The sequence below is a fragment of the Prionailurus bengalensis genome, chromosome X (assembly GCF_016509475.1).
Source record: "Prionailurus bengalensis isolate Pbe53 chromosome X, Fcat_Pben_1.1_paternal_pri, whole genome shotgun sequence".
NCBI classification, from domain to species: Eukaryota; Metazoa; Chordata; class Mammalia; order Carnivora; family Felidae; genus Prionailurus; species Prionailurus bengalensis.
In genome coordinates, this window is record NC_057361.1 from 42,760,099 (window position 1) to 42,777,240 (window position 17,142).

General features: G+C 48.6%; 1 protein-coding gene and 1 pseudogene across 1 annotated transcript; one reads left to right on the plus strand and one right to left on the minus strand.

Annotated features, from left to right (window-relative positions):
- Window positions 1-327: 327 nt before the first annotated feature.
- On the minus strand, window positions 328-10,496 carry LOC122477054 (annotated as a pseudogene).
- On the plus strand, window positions 10,101-16,871 carry GATA1 (GATA binding protein 1). Its single transcript, XM_043570291.1, has 6 exons — window positions 10,101-10,200; window positions 13,823-14,059; window positions 14,567-14,944; window positions 15,047-15,192; window positions 15,762-15,887; window positions 16,354-16,871. Exons 2-6 carry the CDS (start codon window positions 13,840-13,842, stop codon window positions 16,723-16,725), a joined length of 1,242 nt encoding a protein of 413 aa, XP_043426226.1. The 5' UTR covers window positions 10,101-10,200; window positions 13,823-13,839; the 3' UTR covers window positions 16,726-16,871.
- Window positions 16,872-17,142: the final 271 nt, after the last annotated feature.

Below are 17,142 nucleotides of genomic sequence, written 5' to 3' on the forward strand. Positions count from 1 at the left end.
CATTGGGCTCTGTGCCAACAGCTCAGATCCTGGAGCCTGCTTCAGATCCTGTGTCTCCCTCTCTCTCTGCCCCTCCCCTGCTCATGTTCTCTCCTCTCTCTCAAAAATAAAATAAAAACATAAAAAATTTAAATAAATAAACATTAAAAAAATTTAATAAAATAAAATGTCTCTTTGAGGGGCACCTGGGTGGCTCTGTTGATTAAGCATCTGACTCTTGATTTCGGCTCAGGTCATGATGTCACAGTTCATGGGATGGAGCCCCGCATGGAGTTCTCTACTGACAGCACAGACAGAGCCTGCTTGGGATTCTCTCTCTCCCTCTCTCTGTCCCTCCCACATGTGTTCTCTCACTCTCAAAATAAATAAACACTTTTAAGTTTCTATTTGAGGAATAATTATTCTGTATTATAGCCTTTCATTTCCTCCCCAAACTTACATCAATCAGATCATGTCACAAAGCTCTTAAGTCTGGAAGAGATTTTTGAGGAATCACTTTGTCGGTGGCCAAGGGAGCAGGAGACAGGGCAGGGGAAACAGTCACCACCCTGGCACAGGCAATAAAGGGGCCATTATCTGCAGAGAACTCAAAAATTAATAATAAAACTGATTAAAATCATTCTGCATTTTATCATCACCACAGGGCAGCAATTCAGCAATTCTCAGCAATGTCAGTAATGAGACCCTCCTCCCTGCCAAGGCAAACTGCTCGTGCTGATGCTCACCCCACGTGTGCCACCACACTTAGATACACCTGCATATGCAGAAAGCACAGCACCCACACAAACTATACAAACGTCTGCAATCTCCATCTTAGCTATCTCTTCTGTTCATATTACTACACATTCTCCATTCCACCCCATTCTGTATACGTAGCTTGAGTAGTCAAAATCATACATACAAAAAAAAACCCCACATCAATGTTTATCTTCCTTCAATTATGATATTTATCGCCAATGACGTTTCTCATTTCTCAAGTCTCAAATCCCTCTTGAGCTGGGGATGATGCCCAATGCTGCCACTTCTGCATTCATGGGCTTACCAGGTGCAGTTCACACTCATCCTCTCTGGCTGGGCCACTTGGCAGGTGCTTAGTGGGGTAAACATCCAGGGGTCTTTAATGCCCAGCTGCATGTTGAAAAACTGCATGCACAGTATCACAGTTTTGGTGAAGGCTTTCTGGACAGGATAACCATTTTTAACTGTATAAATGCCAACTCAGATTTCATATGATCTAGCTGACTTTCTGTCAGACCACTTCTGGACCTTGATCTGATCCTGGGGCCCCCTATGGAGAACTAGTCGTCAACTAGTCCTCAAAGGTGGCATTCTGAGGAATGTCTAGAGGGTCCCAGGGGTCCATCAGGGTGATCTTGGCGCACTGCTTGGTGGCTTATTCAATCTGAAACATCACTCCATCCTTATAGAACAAAATTTTTCAAATAATCTCTTGCAGGGGATTAGCACCTTCTAATGGTTGATCCCATCATAGGAGAGCAGGGCATGGCTACTGTACCTGCTGCTCTGTAGTACAGAAACTAGTGGCCCTCCTACTGCTGTGGTGCCTGGCAAGGGTACAGGGTCCCTGGGGCACTGCTGGTTGCCACCTCCAGCACTACCACAGTCAGGCTACAGAGGCCACCCAGACCCAGAGGCCACCCAGCAGCTAGGCACCCAGGGCCGCCTGGGCCACGCTTCCTATTTTTAAAAGACAGCTTGCATAAATAAACTTAAAAGCGGGGGGAGGGGTGCCTGGGTGGCTCAGTTGGTTAAGCGTCCAGCTCTTGGTTTCGGCTCAGGTCATGATCTCATTTTGTGGTTTTGAGCCCCACATAAGGCTCCGCACTGACAGAGAGGAGTCTGCTTGGGATTCTCTCTCTCTCCCTCCCCTGCTCTCACTTGCGTGCTCTCTTGCTCTCTCTCTTAAAATAAATAAATAAACTTAAAAAAAAAAAGACAGCTTGCCTTGGACCCAGATGTCATATGCCTGGAGATAGATGATTTATGAAAGGAAGAAAGGAAATAGAAATGAGGGAAAGAAGGAGAAAAGGAGGGAGGAAGGGAGGGAGAGTGGGCGGCAGGTGGGTAAATGAATGAATATGTACATAGATGAATGGATGGATAGATGGGTGGGTGGGTGAATGAATGGAAAGATGGACTAATATCCTCTGCCCCCGGAGAAACTCTTTCACATGTGTGTGCACAGACAGAGAAGTATGAGTTTGTAAACTGCAGGTGTGCTGTAACACAGAAAAGTCTGGAAACAACCTAAATGTCCATCAACAGATGAATGGTTAAACAAACCATGATACATCCATTCCATGGAATACTACTCAGCCATAAAAGGAAATAAACTTATGAGGTCAGCACTAACCTAATACCAAAACCAGACACAAACACAACAAGAAGACTATATACCTGTATCTCTTATGAATATAGATGCAAAAATCTTCAACAAAATACTAGTAAATAGAATTCAGCAATATATAAGAAGGATTATACACCATAACCAAGTGGGATTGATCCAAGAAATGCAAGATTTGCTCAACATAAGAAAACCAATGTAACATACCATATTAATAAAGGACAAAAACCACATGATCTTCTCAACAGATACAGAAAAAGCATCTGACAAAATTCAATACCATTTCATTTATAAAAGTACTCAACAAACTAGGAACAAATGAGAACTTCCTCAACCTGATAAAGTGAATATACAAAATGGGGTGCCTGGCTGGCTCAGTAGAGCATGCAACTCTTGATCTCAGGGTTGTGAGTTCAAGCCCCATGTTGGATATAGAGATTACTTAAAAAAAAAAAAAACTACACTGAAATTTTTAAAAAGTGCATCTACAAAAAACCTATAGCTAATATCATACTTCATGATGAAAGACTAAAAACTTTCTCTTAGAGATCAGGAACAAGACAAAGATGTCCCTTCTCACCACTTCTATTCAACAACATACTGGAGGTCCTAGTCAGGGCAATTAGGCAAGAAAAAGAAATAAAAAGCATCCAGATTGGGGGAAAAAGAGAAGTAAAACTATCAGTATTTGCAGGTGACATGATCTTATACAGAGAAAATCTTAAGGAACCCACAACAAAACCATTACATATATATGTGAGACTACGTTTTATGTATATATGAGCCCAGCAAGGTTGCAGGATACTAGATCATACAAGATTTAATCATATTTCTATATACTTGCAACGAACAATCCAAAAATGAAGAAAACAATTCCATTTACAATAGCATAAAAAAGAATAAACTACTTAGTAATAAATTTAACAAAAGATGGGTAAGACTTGTATACTTAAAAACCATAAAACACTGTTGAAAGAAATTAAATAACACTGAGGTACCTGGGTGGTTCAATCAGTTAAGTGACCAGCTTTGGCTCAGGTCATGATCTCACAGTTTGTGGATTCGAGCCCTACACTGGACTCTCTGCTGTCAGTGCGGAGCCTGCTTCAGATCCTCTCTCTCTGCCCCTCCCCTGCTTGCTCTCTCTCTCTCTCAAAAACAAATAAACATTAAAAAATTAAATAAGACTTAAATAAATGAAAAGATATCATAAATTCATGGATTGGAGACTTTATAGCATTAATATGGCGATACTCACCAAACTGATCTACAGGTTTAGTGCCATTCATATCAGAATCCAAGCTTGCAACAAACTGATTCTAAAATTCATATGAAAATGGCATGGACCGAGAATGGCTACAACAATCTCGTAAAAGAAAAACACATTTGGAGGACTCACACTTTCCGATTTAAAAATGTACTACACGGCTGTAGTGATCAAGGTGATGTGGTACTGGCATAAAAACAGATAAATAAATGGGGCACCTGGGTTGCTCAGTTGGTTGAGCATCCAACTCTTGGTTTTGGCTCAGGTCATGATCTCATGGTTTCATGGGCTTCAGCCCCATGTCAGGCTCTGTGCTGGCAGCGTGGAGTCTGCTTGGGATTCTCTCTCTCCTTCTCTCTCTGTCCCTCCCCTACTCATGCTGTCTCAGTCTCTCTCAAAATAAATAAACTTAAAAAAAAAGATATATAAGTCAATGGAATAGAATTGAGAGTCCAGAAATAAACTCATACATTATGGGCAACTGATTTCTGACAAGCGTGCCTAGACAATTCAATGGGGAAAGAACAATCTTTTCCACAAATGGTGTTGGGACAACTGGATATCCACATGCAAAAGAATGAAACTGGACCTCTATTTCACACCATATATAAAAATTAACCAAAATAAAGAGAAGACATGAATGTAAGAGCTAAAACTATAAAACTTTTAGAAGAAAACATGCATAAATCTTTGTGACCTTGGACTAGGCAATGGTTTCTTAGATATGACACCTAACACATAAGCAACCAAAGAAAAACTAGATAAATTGGACTTCATAAAAACTAAAAGCTTTTGCACTTCAAGGGGCAAAAGAAAGTAAAAGAGTAACCCAACAGTTGGAGAAAATATTTTCAAATCACATATCTGATAAGGGACTAGCATCTAGAATATATAAAGAACTCATACTACTCGACAAAAAGATAACCCAATTAAAAATGGCCAAAGGATCTAAATAGATATTTCTCTATGGAAGACCTACAGATGTCCAACAAGTACAAGAGAAGATGCTCAACATCATTAGTCATTAGGGACATCAAACCAAAAACACAATGAGATGTCACATCACACCAACTGGGATGACCAGAATCAAAAAGAGAAACAATATATGGGGCGCTTGGGTGGCTCAGTTGGTTAAGTGTCAAACTCTTGATTTGGGCTCAAGTCATGATCTTGCAGTTGGTAAGTTTGAGCCCCATAGTGCAGAGCCCACTTGGAATTCTCTCTCCCTCTCTCTCTGTTCCTCCCCCTGCTCTCTCTTTCTCTTTCTCTCAAGATAAATAAACTTAAAAAAAAAAGAGGGGGCACCTGGTCAGATAAGCATCTGGCTTTGGCTCAGGTCATGATCTCATGGTTCGTGAGTTCAAGTCCTGCATCAGGTGAGCTTGAGCCCCCCTTTGGGTGAGCTTGTTCTCTGCTTCAGTTGAGCTCATGCTCTGATTTGGGTGAGAATGAGCCCTGCTTTGGGTGAGCTTGAGCCCCACTTCAGGTGAGCCTCACTTCTCTCTCTTTCCCACTCTCTGCCCCTCGTGGGATTTTCTCTCTCTCTCTCTCTGCTCCTCGATCATTTGCACCCTCTCTCCAAAAAAAAATTAAAAATGTAAAAAAAGAGAAACAATACCAAGTGTTGGAGAAGATGTCGATAAATTAGAATCCTCATACAACTGCTGTGGAGAATCCTTCTGCAATTTCTCAAAAAGTTAAACACAGAACTGCCGTATGGCCCCACAACTCCATTCCTAGATATATACCCAAGAGAACTGAAAATATACGCCCACGTAAAAACTTTAACATGAATGTTTATAGCAGCATTATTCACGATCCCCAAAATTGTCAACTTATTAGACGAATGGACAAGCAAAATGTAGAATGTTCATACAATGAAATATTATTCAGCCATAAAAAGGAATGAAGTTTTGACCTATGCTACAACATGAATGAACCTTGGACACTTTATGCAAAGTGAAAGAAGTCAGTCACAAAAAGCCACATATTATATGATTCCATTCATATGAAAAGTCCATTATAGGCAAATCTATGAGACAGAAAGTAGATTAGTGGTTTCCAGGGATTGAGGGGAGACAGACAATATTATGAGGAATGCCTGCTGATAGGTACAGGATTCTTTTTGGGATGATGAAAATGTTCTGGAATTAGACAGTGGTAGTAGTTGTATAACCTTGTGACTGTACTAACCACTGAAATGCACCCTTTAAAAGGGTGACTTTTGGGGTACCTGGGTGGCTCAGTTGGTTGAGCGTCCAACTCTTGATTTCAGCTCAGGTCATGATCTCATGGTTCATGGCATCGAGCCCCACGTCAGGCTCCATGCTGACAGCACAGAGTCTGCTTGAGATTTCTCTCTCTCCTTCTCTCTGCCCCTCCCCTGCTCACACGTGCACATGCACTCTCTCTCTCAAAATAAATACTTAAAAATAAGTACATAAATAAGTAAAAGGGTGAATTTTGTGGTATGTGAATTACATCTCAATAAAAAAGAATTAACTACTAATACATACAACAATGTGGATGAATGTCACAAACATTAAGTAGAACAAAAGAAACATAACTATATGGTTCCATTTATATGAAGTTCAAAAGCAAGCCGAAAACCCCACTATTGTATGCTGTTTATGGATACATACATATGGAGTAATAGAATAAAAATATACATGAGGAAGATAAACACCAAACTCAAGGTAGTGGAAGGAGAAAGGAAAATAGAATTTGTGTAAGAACTTTAACTGTATCTGTAATAACATATTTCTTTTAAAAGTATCTGAAACAAATGAAGCAGAATACTAATGTCTGACAAGGGTGAATGGTTGTTAAAGTATCCTTTATACTTTTCTCTTAAAAAAATGAAACGGGCATCTGGGTGGCTTAGTTGGTTGAGTGCCTGACTTTGGCTCAGGTCATGATCTCGCATGTTCATAAGTTTGAGCCCCACGTTAGGCTCTCTGCTATCAGCGCAGAGCCCGCTTCGGACCTTTTGTCTCTCTGTCTCTCCCCAGCTTGCACGTGCTCTCTCAAAAAACAAACATTTTTGAAAAATGAAAAAGAAAAACCAACAGTTCGGTTCTGAGACAAACATTTGACTCCTCAGCCAGGCTTTGATGTTTCCTCTCTGCACTACTGACACCAAGGAGACTTAGGTTCTGCCCCTGCCTTGGTGGATTCCAGTCTGGAAGAGGCACAAATAGTCCACATGCTATGGGCACAGAGAAAGCTCTAGAAGATGCCAGGAAGAAGGGAATCAGTCAAGGAAGCCTTTTAGGAAGAGAGGATGTTGGAGCTGAGTCTTAAATGGAGGCCTGACAGAGAGGACGCTTGGCCTGGACACCCCACCCCCACCCCCACCCCCACCCTTGTGGGTCTCTCCCAAAGCCTGGCCTGGCCCTGCCGATTCCCTTATCTGCCCACTCCCAGCTGCCTCCCTGCTGGCTGAACTGTCGCCCACAGACTTCTGGGCCTGTGCCCCCTCCACGGGGATGGGGGAGGGAATGGGGTGAAGGTTGCCCTCAGAGCCTCAGGGTTTCTGGCTCTTGATGGAGGCAGGGCTCTGAGGCCCCCACTCCCCACCCTTTACTTCCCTTCCTAAGCCCTTTCTCTGCTCCAGTTATGAAGAAATAGGCTGCGTCCAGTGGCCAAACTCTTGTCTGAGATGTGCCTCCAGCCTGTCCTTCCTGAGGAGGACAGATTTCCCTACCTTGCTCCCAATACTGCAACTGCTGTTTCTAATGAAAATAACAATGAGAAGAATTACCATTACAGAGTTTGTCACTTATGGTGTGCCAGGCAGGACCTGTGTTGAGTGGCCCCTCGACAACATTCGCTGTGGGTTCTATGATTGTACCCATTATCCAGGCAAAGAAAGTGAGGCTCAGAGGGTGGCCAGCCCAGGAATCACACAGCAAATCAGTGTCAGAGTTGAGACAAGAACACAGGGCCTCGGACAAACATCTTCATTCTCTGAGCCTACTCCCAATCTGGAAGATGCGGGCAATTATATGCACTTATACCACCAGGACCTGGTGAGAATGGGATAAAATTAGGCACGGAGAGCATTTCGCACAGTGCCTGGGGAGGCTCAGCCAACAATACTGCTGTTGTTATTACTGTATTAGTGCTAAGAGAAGTATTTGTATCAGAATTAGTATTCGTATGGCTGTGGCTAGAATTGGAATAATAATTATTAGATTTAAAATTAGTATTACTACCACTATTAAGATTAGCATTAGTGCTAACATCAATATCAGAATTAGGATTAAATATCAATTAAAATTGATATTGGTGTTGCATATTATCAGCATTATTACTAGAATTAGTAGTGCTAGTAAAAAAGGTTCAAGTACTATCCCTTGTATACAGTAGGCACTCAGTAAATAAATAAGAATACCTAACATTTATTGAGATTTCAGATTCAAGTGAGTTAAAATCACTTAATGGATTAAATCTCATGTAGCTGTCCCAATCACCATATGGAGTAGCCACTATTATTACCCCATCTCTACAGATAAGGAACTGAGGTCCAGAGGGGCCAGTAACTCGTCCAAGGCCACATGGCCAGTCGGTGGTTAGGGCAGTCTATAAATGAGGGCAAGTTGGCTCCAGAGTGGAAGTCCTGAAAGCATTGCCACTTAAGTCCCAGGGGTCTTCATACCCCTTCTTACTCATGAAGGCTCAGCACAGGACGTGGCACACAGTGGGAGCTCAATAAATGCAAAGTCATAGCCCTGCTCTCTTTCCTCCTCTAACCTCCAATTTTGCTTATAAGGACAATGAAGCCCGTGGAGGCAGGCTGGGGATGGCAAGCTCCTTGTGGGGTAGCCAGCGGGTGAGCAAGCCCCACGGGCCCAGGGATGCATCATTGCCCTGTGCCCTTGGCAGGTCTCAGTCTCCCCATCTGTAGAATGGATGGTCAGGAGAGTGCTCTGTCCTGTGGAGTCCTGGGGCCACAACTGGGTAGTCTCACCCCTGCTCTATGGGGTAAGTTGGACACAACTTACCCAAGCTGTGGGTCCCAAGTTGGACACCTACTGTGTGCACGTGCATCCATTGATTTTACATGGAGAAAGTGCTCAGAACAGGACTGGCCTGGGGTCTATGTCAGCATGAGACACTGGTTGTTGTCACTGTTGTTACTATTTGGGGAGGGAGGAAGGGCAGAAAGGTAGGGACTGAGGTGCAGAAGTTCTGGAGGTCCCTCTCAGCAAGTTGAGGGTAGAGCCACAGATCACAGGGATCACGTCAACCCTGTCCCACCCACACCAGCACCACCTGCCCAGGGTATACCCCAGCCTGACACCTGGTCTCATGGACTTCCTCTCAGACTCTGTGCATACCTCTCTGTCTCTGTCTCCCTCTCTACAATATCATCTTTGTCTCCCTTCTCAGTTTCTCCACCTGTGTCCTTGGCCTCTGTTGCTTTCAGGCCATATCTTTTGCCTTCTGTCCTTCTCTATGTCTCCTTCTCTTTGCGTCTCCCTCACTGTTTTGGCTCTCTTGGTGTCTCTCTCTCTCCTCTCTGTCTTGCCTTTCTTTCTGTGCCCCTCTCTGCCTCCTTCCAGCTCTGTCACTTTTTCTGTGTCTTCCCATTTCCATCTCTTTCTGTCTCTCTCTGTCTCTTGCTCTCTGCCCCCTCCCTTCTCTATCCCTTCAGTTCTTCCCTTCCCCCACCCTATCCCACTCCTCAAGAACCTGCAGAGAAACCAACCCTGGGTCCCACTTGTTTCCCGCCTCCAAAGCAGCATGGCGGGCAATAAGTTGAGGCCACTGCCCCTGGGTGGCCCCCCGAGCCCCGCCCCCCATCCCAAGACAGCCTGTTACCGCGGAGCCAACAGCCACAGTCTCCTCCATCTGATAAGACTTATCTGCTGCCCCAGGGCAGGCCGGAGCTGGCGTAAGCCCCAGTGGGGCACTGAGTGTGCCCCTGCCTCCTGCCAGTCCTGGCCTGGGCTGGCCCCCAGGCTGAGCCTGGGTTGTCAAGATGTCCCATGGCCTCTGGTTCAAACCCCACCGAACATCTCTGAGCCTCATTCTTCTTGACTGCAAAATGGGTACAATCACATCCCTCCTCTCCCTGTGGCCAGGAAGATTCACATACATAAGGGCCAAACCTGAACCTGACCTAGCACACAGTAGGAACTTTGTACAGTCATAAAACTGTACAGTCATAGGCTTAGTACAGTCATAAAACTGTATCTGCTATTGTCACTTTATCTTGGCTTCAGCCTGCCTTTGTTTGGCTGGACACTGTAGTCCATGGGAGCCCAAGTTGAACAGGGTCCAAGAATCCACAGGGTGGGCAGATGGGGCACAAGAAGGCCCCACTGCCCAAGAGGTGCCCCACCAGCAAGGAACCTGCCCCCTCCCCTCGTCCGCTCCACCCACTGGGGCACCAGCCACTCCCTGGGGAGGAGGGAGGAGGGAGAGGGGAGGGAGGGAGGGAGGGAGGGAGGGAAGGAGGAAGGGAGCCTCAAAGGCCAAGGCTAGCCAGGACACCCCCTGGGATCACACTGAACTCGCCACATCCCCAAAGCGGCTGAACCCTCTGCACCAACCAGCCCAGGTCAGTCTCAGCACCCCCCCGAGAGCCCCCAGCAAGGCAAACCCCAGGCCTGCTATCCCTCACCTCAAGGCTATTCCTCCAGCCTACTCTAGGCTCCCCAATCTACCGCTGGTCCCCAAAGTGTCTACCACCCCTGAAACCCTTCACAGCTCCTTAAAACCACCTCTGTCTTTCCAACCCCCCATCTCTACCCTGAACCCACTCCCCAAAACCCACCTCCTTCTGCCCTGATTCCCATCCTCTCCTTCCAAGATATCTGTTCCCCTGATGCCTTAATTCTGCTCCCCATACGCCATCTCTTATCCCCCAAATCCCATCTCTGCCCTGAATCTGCTTTTCACTCATCTGGAGTTGTTTCTATCTCTGAGTTCTCCCCCAAAGCTCACTTGTGCTCCCCCATGTCTGTCTCTGCTCCCCATGCCCTTGTCCGCTCCCCATCCTGTTTTCTGCTCCAAATTCTCCAGTCCCCTGAACCCTAACTCCATCCTCTTATCCCCATCTGTGCCTCTCAAACCCCGTTTTGTTCTGTGTGACTTCTCTGATTCCCCCAAACCACTACTCTCCACCAACCCCTGGCCTGCACACCAAAATGTCTGTCACTCCAAACACCAAGTCTACTCCCCTAAGTCTTTTCTGCCAAATGAATCCTCATGCCTAGCTTCCCTAAACCCCAATCCCAACCCCAAAATATGTCTCTGGCCCTCCCAGATCTCCTCTGGCCCCAAATGTTTCTCCACTACAATTCCATCCTGGTTCTTAAACTCCTCCTCTGCTTCCATAACCCATCTCTATCAGACATATTCTGCCTGTCCAAGCCCATCTCTGACCACTAAACTCCATCTCTGCTCCAGCGAAACCCACGGAATTCCCAAACTTGTCCATGACCCTCAGAATCCATCTTTGTCCCCCAAACTACATCCTAACTTCTCAACTTTATCTGACTCTCAAGCTTCACCTCAGATTCCCAATCTTGTCTCTGCTTTTCTAACCAATTTCTGATCCCACAATGTGACCTTTCCAATTTGTCTCTCCTCCTCAAACCCCATATCTGCTTTCCCCAAACTCTATAGCTATACCCCCAACCTCTCCCTGACTCAACCCCCTATCTGACTCTCAAATTCTACCGCAAAGCCTCCCAAGACTCATCTGCCCCCAGACCCCATCTCTGTTCCCTTCAGTCCCAAGAGACCCTCCTTTGAGGGCTCGGATAGGGATGTTACCTGGGGTGAGGGGCTGGGCCAAGGGAGAGGTGAGGGTGCCAGCCTGCTGCCTGCTGCCCGTTGGGGCAGCACTTACTCTAGTGGGGCAGCTGATAAGGAGCTTTCATATCCCCCAGCCTCGAGATAAACTTTATCTCTGTCCGGAGAGTGATAACTGGGGTGGGGGGGAGGGCGGGCTGGGCCCCTGCCACAGGAGGGGTGGGCAGCCTTGGACCCGCCAAGGTGCTAGGTGCAGTGATGTGGCACAGTGGGGCTGGGGGGAGGTCATAGGGCTGGAGGGTGAGGTGAGGATGAGGGGGGATAAAGGAACAGTGGTGACAGAGATGAAAAGAGCAAGAGACAGGTAGACAGAGAAGGAAGGGAGAAAGAGAGAGACATGGGGAGAAAAAGAGACAAAGAAAAAGAGCAAGAGACAGACATGAAGAAAAAGAAAGGAGAAACAGAGAAAGAGATACTCAAAGGAAGAGACAGAGATGGAAGGAAAACAAAGGAGACCCAGGGGAAGAAAAGAGCAAGACAGGAACGGAGAAGGAAAGATACTCACAGACAGAAAGAACCACAGAGAGTCAGAGAGGAAAGAGATGGCATCTGAGAAAAAGAGGCAAGATACCTTCTTCAGGCACAGTCAGCCTGGGGCCTAGAAGTTAGTGGCAGACAGAACTACAGGCTAATCTATTTGCCAGCACAACCCCCACTGCTGAGCCCAACCTTTAGCATGTTCACACAGCAGGTCACATAGGCTGGGTGTCTGAAGATGGCCTTCTACTCTATCTCCGTCATTCCACCCCAAGGACAGGGAAACTGAGGCTTTCAGAACCATGGGGGCAAGTCAGGGGCAGGGGTAGGTTTTCTGGCTCCTCACCTGGGCTGTGTGGAGTGGGGTATGGGCAAAGATGTGGGACTAGTAAGACAGACGTGGAAATAAGGCCAGAGGGCTGAGAGAGTGAAAGCAAGAGTGAGATCAAGAAAGGGAAAGAGGAAGGAGACAAGCAGAAAGAGACAGAGTGGGAGAGAAGCAGAGACATTCAGAGACTGACTAGAGAGGGAAGGAAAAGAGAAACAGAAGAAGATAAAAGACACAGAGATAAAGATGGAGAGAGACAACCAGAAACAGAGACATGGAAATAGAGAGAGAGGGAAGGAAAACATCATATGTTTACAAAAGCACAGAAAGAGAGAGGGCAAGATACATCATGGTAGCATAGAAAGATGGGAGAGAAATCTAGAGGGCCAGGCTGGACAAGAGAGAGCGTCACCAGGAAAGAGACACAGGGACATAGATATACACACAGGGAAGGACAGAGACCAAGCCGCCATCTCACAGGTCTTAGCTGGGCCCCTGTCACCACCTCCTATCTGGCAGATGGGGAAACTGAGCACTGGGGCTGGTGGGGACTGAAAGAACCCGAAAGCAGAACTATGGCAGACCTCCCCAGGGCAGAGGGTACGAGTAGGGGGAACACCTCCCACCTGTCCCCCTCCTCAGAGGAAGCCAGTGGCCTTGGGGTGATTTCAAAAGTTGGGCGGGGATGGCAGAGATAAGCAGTGGGGGGTACTGACCCCCCCATGGCAGGGAGGAACTGAGGGGGCCCTCTGTCTGCAGACCCAACGGAGGTTAGGGAGGGAGGAGTCAAGCCGGAAACCATGGGTTTCTGAGAAAGTCAGAAGATGCAACAGATAGGGATGAAGTTGGGGAGCACAGAAGGGTGAACCCCAAGGTCCTAGGGGTGACAAGCTGTTCAAGGGACTCTGGTCCTGCACCCCAGTCCACCCCACCCAGACTCTTCTAGAGGGGAAGGAGACAGAGAGGATGGTGGCAGGGGGAAAGAGGAGTAGGAGGGGAGAAAATGAGGCAAGGAGAAAGAGAGGAACAGAGAGGAAGAGAAGAAGGATGAAGGAAAAGGAGGAAAAGAGAGAGGAGGAAGGAGAGAGGCAGGAGGGAAAGAGAAAATAAGGAGGGGCGGAGAGGTAGAAAGGGGAAGAGGAGGAGGTGGGGGCTGAGGAAGGAGGAAGGAGAGGAGGAGGGGGAAGAGACAGAAGTAGAGAAGAGAAGTGGGACCAGGGAGAGGGGGTGAGGGGAAGGGAGAGGAGGGGGAGGCAGGAGTGGGAAAAGAAGGAAGAGGGGGAAGAGGAGAGGAGAAAGAAGGGAAATTGTGGGAAAAGGGAAAAGAAGAGATGGGACGAAGGAGAGAGAAGAAAGGGAAGAGGAAGGAGGGAAGACAGAGGGGAAGAAGGAAGGAGGAGATGATGGAGGGAAGGACGGAGACAGATGTGGGCCAGGGAGGAAGACAGGAGGGCTATGAAGATTGAGGGAATCGAACAGGAAGGGGAGAAAGGAGGTAAGGAGGAGTGGGAAGGGAGGGAGAATTTTGCAGTCTGAAGAGCCCCTCCTGTTCTCACAGGACAAACCCGAGGCCCCATGGAGTTCCCTGGCCTAGGGGCCCTGGGGACTTCCGAGTCCCTGCCCCAATTTGTGGACCCTGCCTTGGTATCCTCGCCACCAGAGTCGGGTGTCTTCTTCCCCTCTGGGCCTGAGGGCTTGGATGCAGCGGCCTCCTCCACTGCCCCCAGCACCACCACCCCCGCGGCTGCAGCACTGGCCTACTACAGGGATGCTGAGGCCTACCGGCACTCCCCAGGTAACTTCTTTGGGTGGCTGTCTTAGCACTGGCTCCATGCTGTCTGGGCTGCCATGGTGACCCTTAGCTGGGGCAGAATCCCACTAGGAGGTCATCTTGAAAATAGCTGGAAACCTTCACATGGATGAGCTAACCACTTCCCCCAGCTAGGTCCAGGCCAGGGAATGCCAATGCTCCCCATCTCCTGTCTTGGGGTAGCCATGTTGGAAAGCAATGCTAGAAGCAGGCTGTGGTAGCCCTAGTTGTCAAGTGATCCCCGGGGCTCCAAATCCCAACAGTCACCCTCAAAGCCCATTTGGAAATAGGTGGAGGCTACTGCAGCTGTCAAAGTGACCAGGGGGGCTCAGGATCCAGGAGTTACCCAATGGCCAGCAGCTGTTCTGGTTGCCTGTGGGAAGATTGGAAACTTGGCCACTATGTTGGGGTTCTTGGGCACCACTGCATCCTGACAGCAGGATGGCTTCAGACTGATCCCTCCTTCCTTCCCATACCCACCCTCCATGACAGTCTTTCAGGTGTACCCACTGCTCAACTGTATGGAGGGGATCCCAGGCGGCTCACCATATGCTGGCTGGACCTATGGCAAGACTGGGCTCTACCCTGCCTCAACTGTGTGCCCCACCCGCGAGGACTCCCCTCCCCAGGCCACAGAAGACCCAGAAGGCAAAGGTGGCAGCAGCTTCCTGGAGACCTTAAAGACAGAGCGGCTAAGTCCAGACCTCTTGACGTTGGGGCCTGCACTGCCTTCATCAATCCCTGTCCCCAGCAGTGCCTATGGGGGTCCTGACTTTTCCAGTACCTTCTTCTCTCCCACCGGGAGCCCCCTCAATCCAGCGGCCTATTCCTCTCCCAAGCTTCGTGGAACGCTGCCCTTGCCCCCCTGTGGTGAGATCTCCAAAAAGGGAGAGGGAGGATGAGGTAGGGTGGCATGCAAAGCAAAGTTGGGCTGAGCCTGGGATCCCCCATCCCCTTTGTCCACCCCATCAGAGGCCAGGGAGTGTGTGAACTGCGGAGCAACAGCCACTCCACTGTGGCGGCGGGACAGGACGGGCCACTACCTATGCAATGCCTGTGGCCTCTATCACAAGATGAATGGACAGAACAGGCCCCTCATCCGGCCCAAGAAGCGCCTGGTAAGACCCCAGGCCTGTCTGCCTCCACCTAGGAACTGTTGTTCTCACCCTGTGCAGGGATCCCCGTCCTCATGCTCTATGAGAATCCATAGCCCCCATCCCTTCCCCATCCATACAGGAACCCAGCTTTGCATAGGAATGCCTATCCTCAACCTACCTTCATAGGCTACATGCAGGAACCCTGTCCTCTCCCTGCACGGCAGTGTTTTCTTCCTTGGCTTCACACTGGAATCACCTTAGGATGCTCTGAACCACAGGGGCCTGGGCACTCCCCTAGACGTATCTATTTCATTGGTCAGGGGTGCTGCCTGGGCATCAGGTTTTCAACTCCCCGAGTGATTCCAATGTATGGCCAAAGTTGGCCATCACTGATGGAGTCTCACCCCCAATACCAAAATCCCCTATTCTGGTCGGGAGGCCCCGCTCTTGCCCCATTCAGAACCCACAGTCATCACCCTGCAAGTACATCTGTTCTCGCCCTGCACAGGAAGCCCGGCCTTCAACCTGACCCTTACCTCTTGGGTCCTCCACCCCGCAGTGGGTTGATCCTCATATTCTCTCTCCCCCAGATTGTCAGCAAACGGGCAGGTACCCAGTGCACCAACTGCCAGACAACCACCACGACACTGTGGCGAAGAAATGCCAGTGGGGACCCTGTGTGCAATGCTTGCGGCCTCTACTACAAGCTACACCAGGTTCGCCCTGCCCTGCCCTGCCCCTCAGAGCCTCCCTCCTCCCTGCTCCTGTTCCGCCCCCACCTTTGCTTCCCCTCATAACCTTCTCTCTTTTCTTTTCTCCCCCCTCCTTCCTTCTCTATTCCCCTCCTCCTTGGTCCTCAACCCTCCCTGCTCCATTTCTTCATCTCCTCACTCCCTTCCACTCCCTCCTGTCCCTCCTTTATCTCCCTCTTCCTCCTCCCCAGCCATCAGCTGCCACTCCCCTGCCTTGTAGCTCCATCAACCCCAGAGGCTTTCCCAAGCCCAGGGCTTCACAACCTTGGGGTTTCTTAGGACAATACCTGCACCACACCAGGGTCATGCTTCCCTAGTCCTTGAACCAATTCTCTATCCTTAAAGAAGTGCAGTAGAGATGGCCTCCCTTGTCAAGACACAGAGGCAAAGATGTGGAGTTGGGAAACATCCATGGCCTCCCTTTTGGCAGGTGAACCGACCACTGACCATGCGGAAGGATGGTATTCAGACTCGAAACCGCAAGGCATCTGGAAAAGGGAAAAAGAAACGAGGGTCAACTCTGGGAGGTACTGGAGCAGCTGAAGGACCAGCTGGTGGCTTCATGGTGGTGGCCGGGGGCAGCGGTAGTGGGAATTGTGGGGAGGTGGCCCCAGGCTTGACACTGGGCCCACCCAGTACTGCCCATCTCTACCAGGGCCTGGGCCCCGTGGTGCTGTCAGGGCCTGTCAGCCACCTCATGCCTTTCCCGGGACCACTGCTGGGTTCGCCCACAGGCTCCTTCCCCACAGGCCCTGTCCCTACTACCACCACCACCACTGTGGTGGCCCCACTCAGCTCATGAGGACACAGATCATGGGCTTGGGGCAGAGGTGGTGTCCCTCTCCTATGTAGCCAGCAGTCTGTACAACCCAACCCTCTGGGCCCCAAGACATCCCCCAGCCTGGACCTTCAAAGCTTTTGTAAAATAAAACCACTGGAGTCCTAAAACTGGAGATGTGAGTCTGTGTGGGACTGAATAAAGGGCAATGGTAGATAGGGTGCATGGCACTGTCTGGGAGTCTTTGATGACAGCGTAGGGCTACAATGTATGGCCATGTGAGGCTGAGGCAACATATGTGACACTTCACGACGGTGCGTTATGATGTGCAGTTGTAAATAGTGTATAGGAAACTTTGTGTGACAGCTTCTGGGTTGTGAGATAGTCACACACCACGGCATAAGATGCAGTGTGTGACCAAGGGGGTGAGGCTTTGCAATA

Excerpts from the sequence above, each read along its gene's own strand:
- GATA1 (XM_043570291.1), top strand. The coding sequence starts at position 13,840 with ATGGAGTTCCCTGGCCTAGGGGCCCTGGGGACTTCCGAGTCCCTGCCC. Across the intron at positions 14,060-14,566 it reads GGCCTACCGGCACTCCCCAG|TCTTTCAGGTGTACCCACTG; the intron begins GTAACTTCTTTG and ends CCTCCATGACAG. Across the intron at positions 14,945-15,046 it reads GCTGCCCTTGCCCCCCTGTG|AGGCCAGGGAGTGTGTGAAC; the intron begins GTGAGATCTCCA and ends CCACCCCATCAG.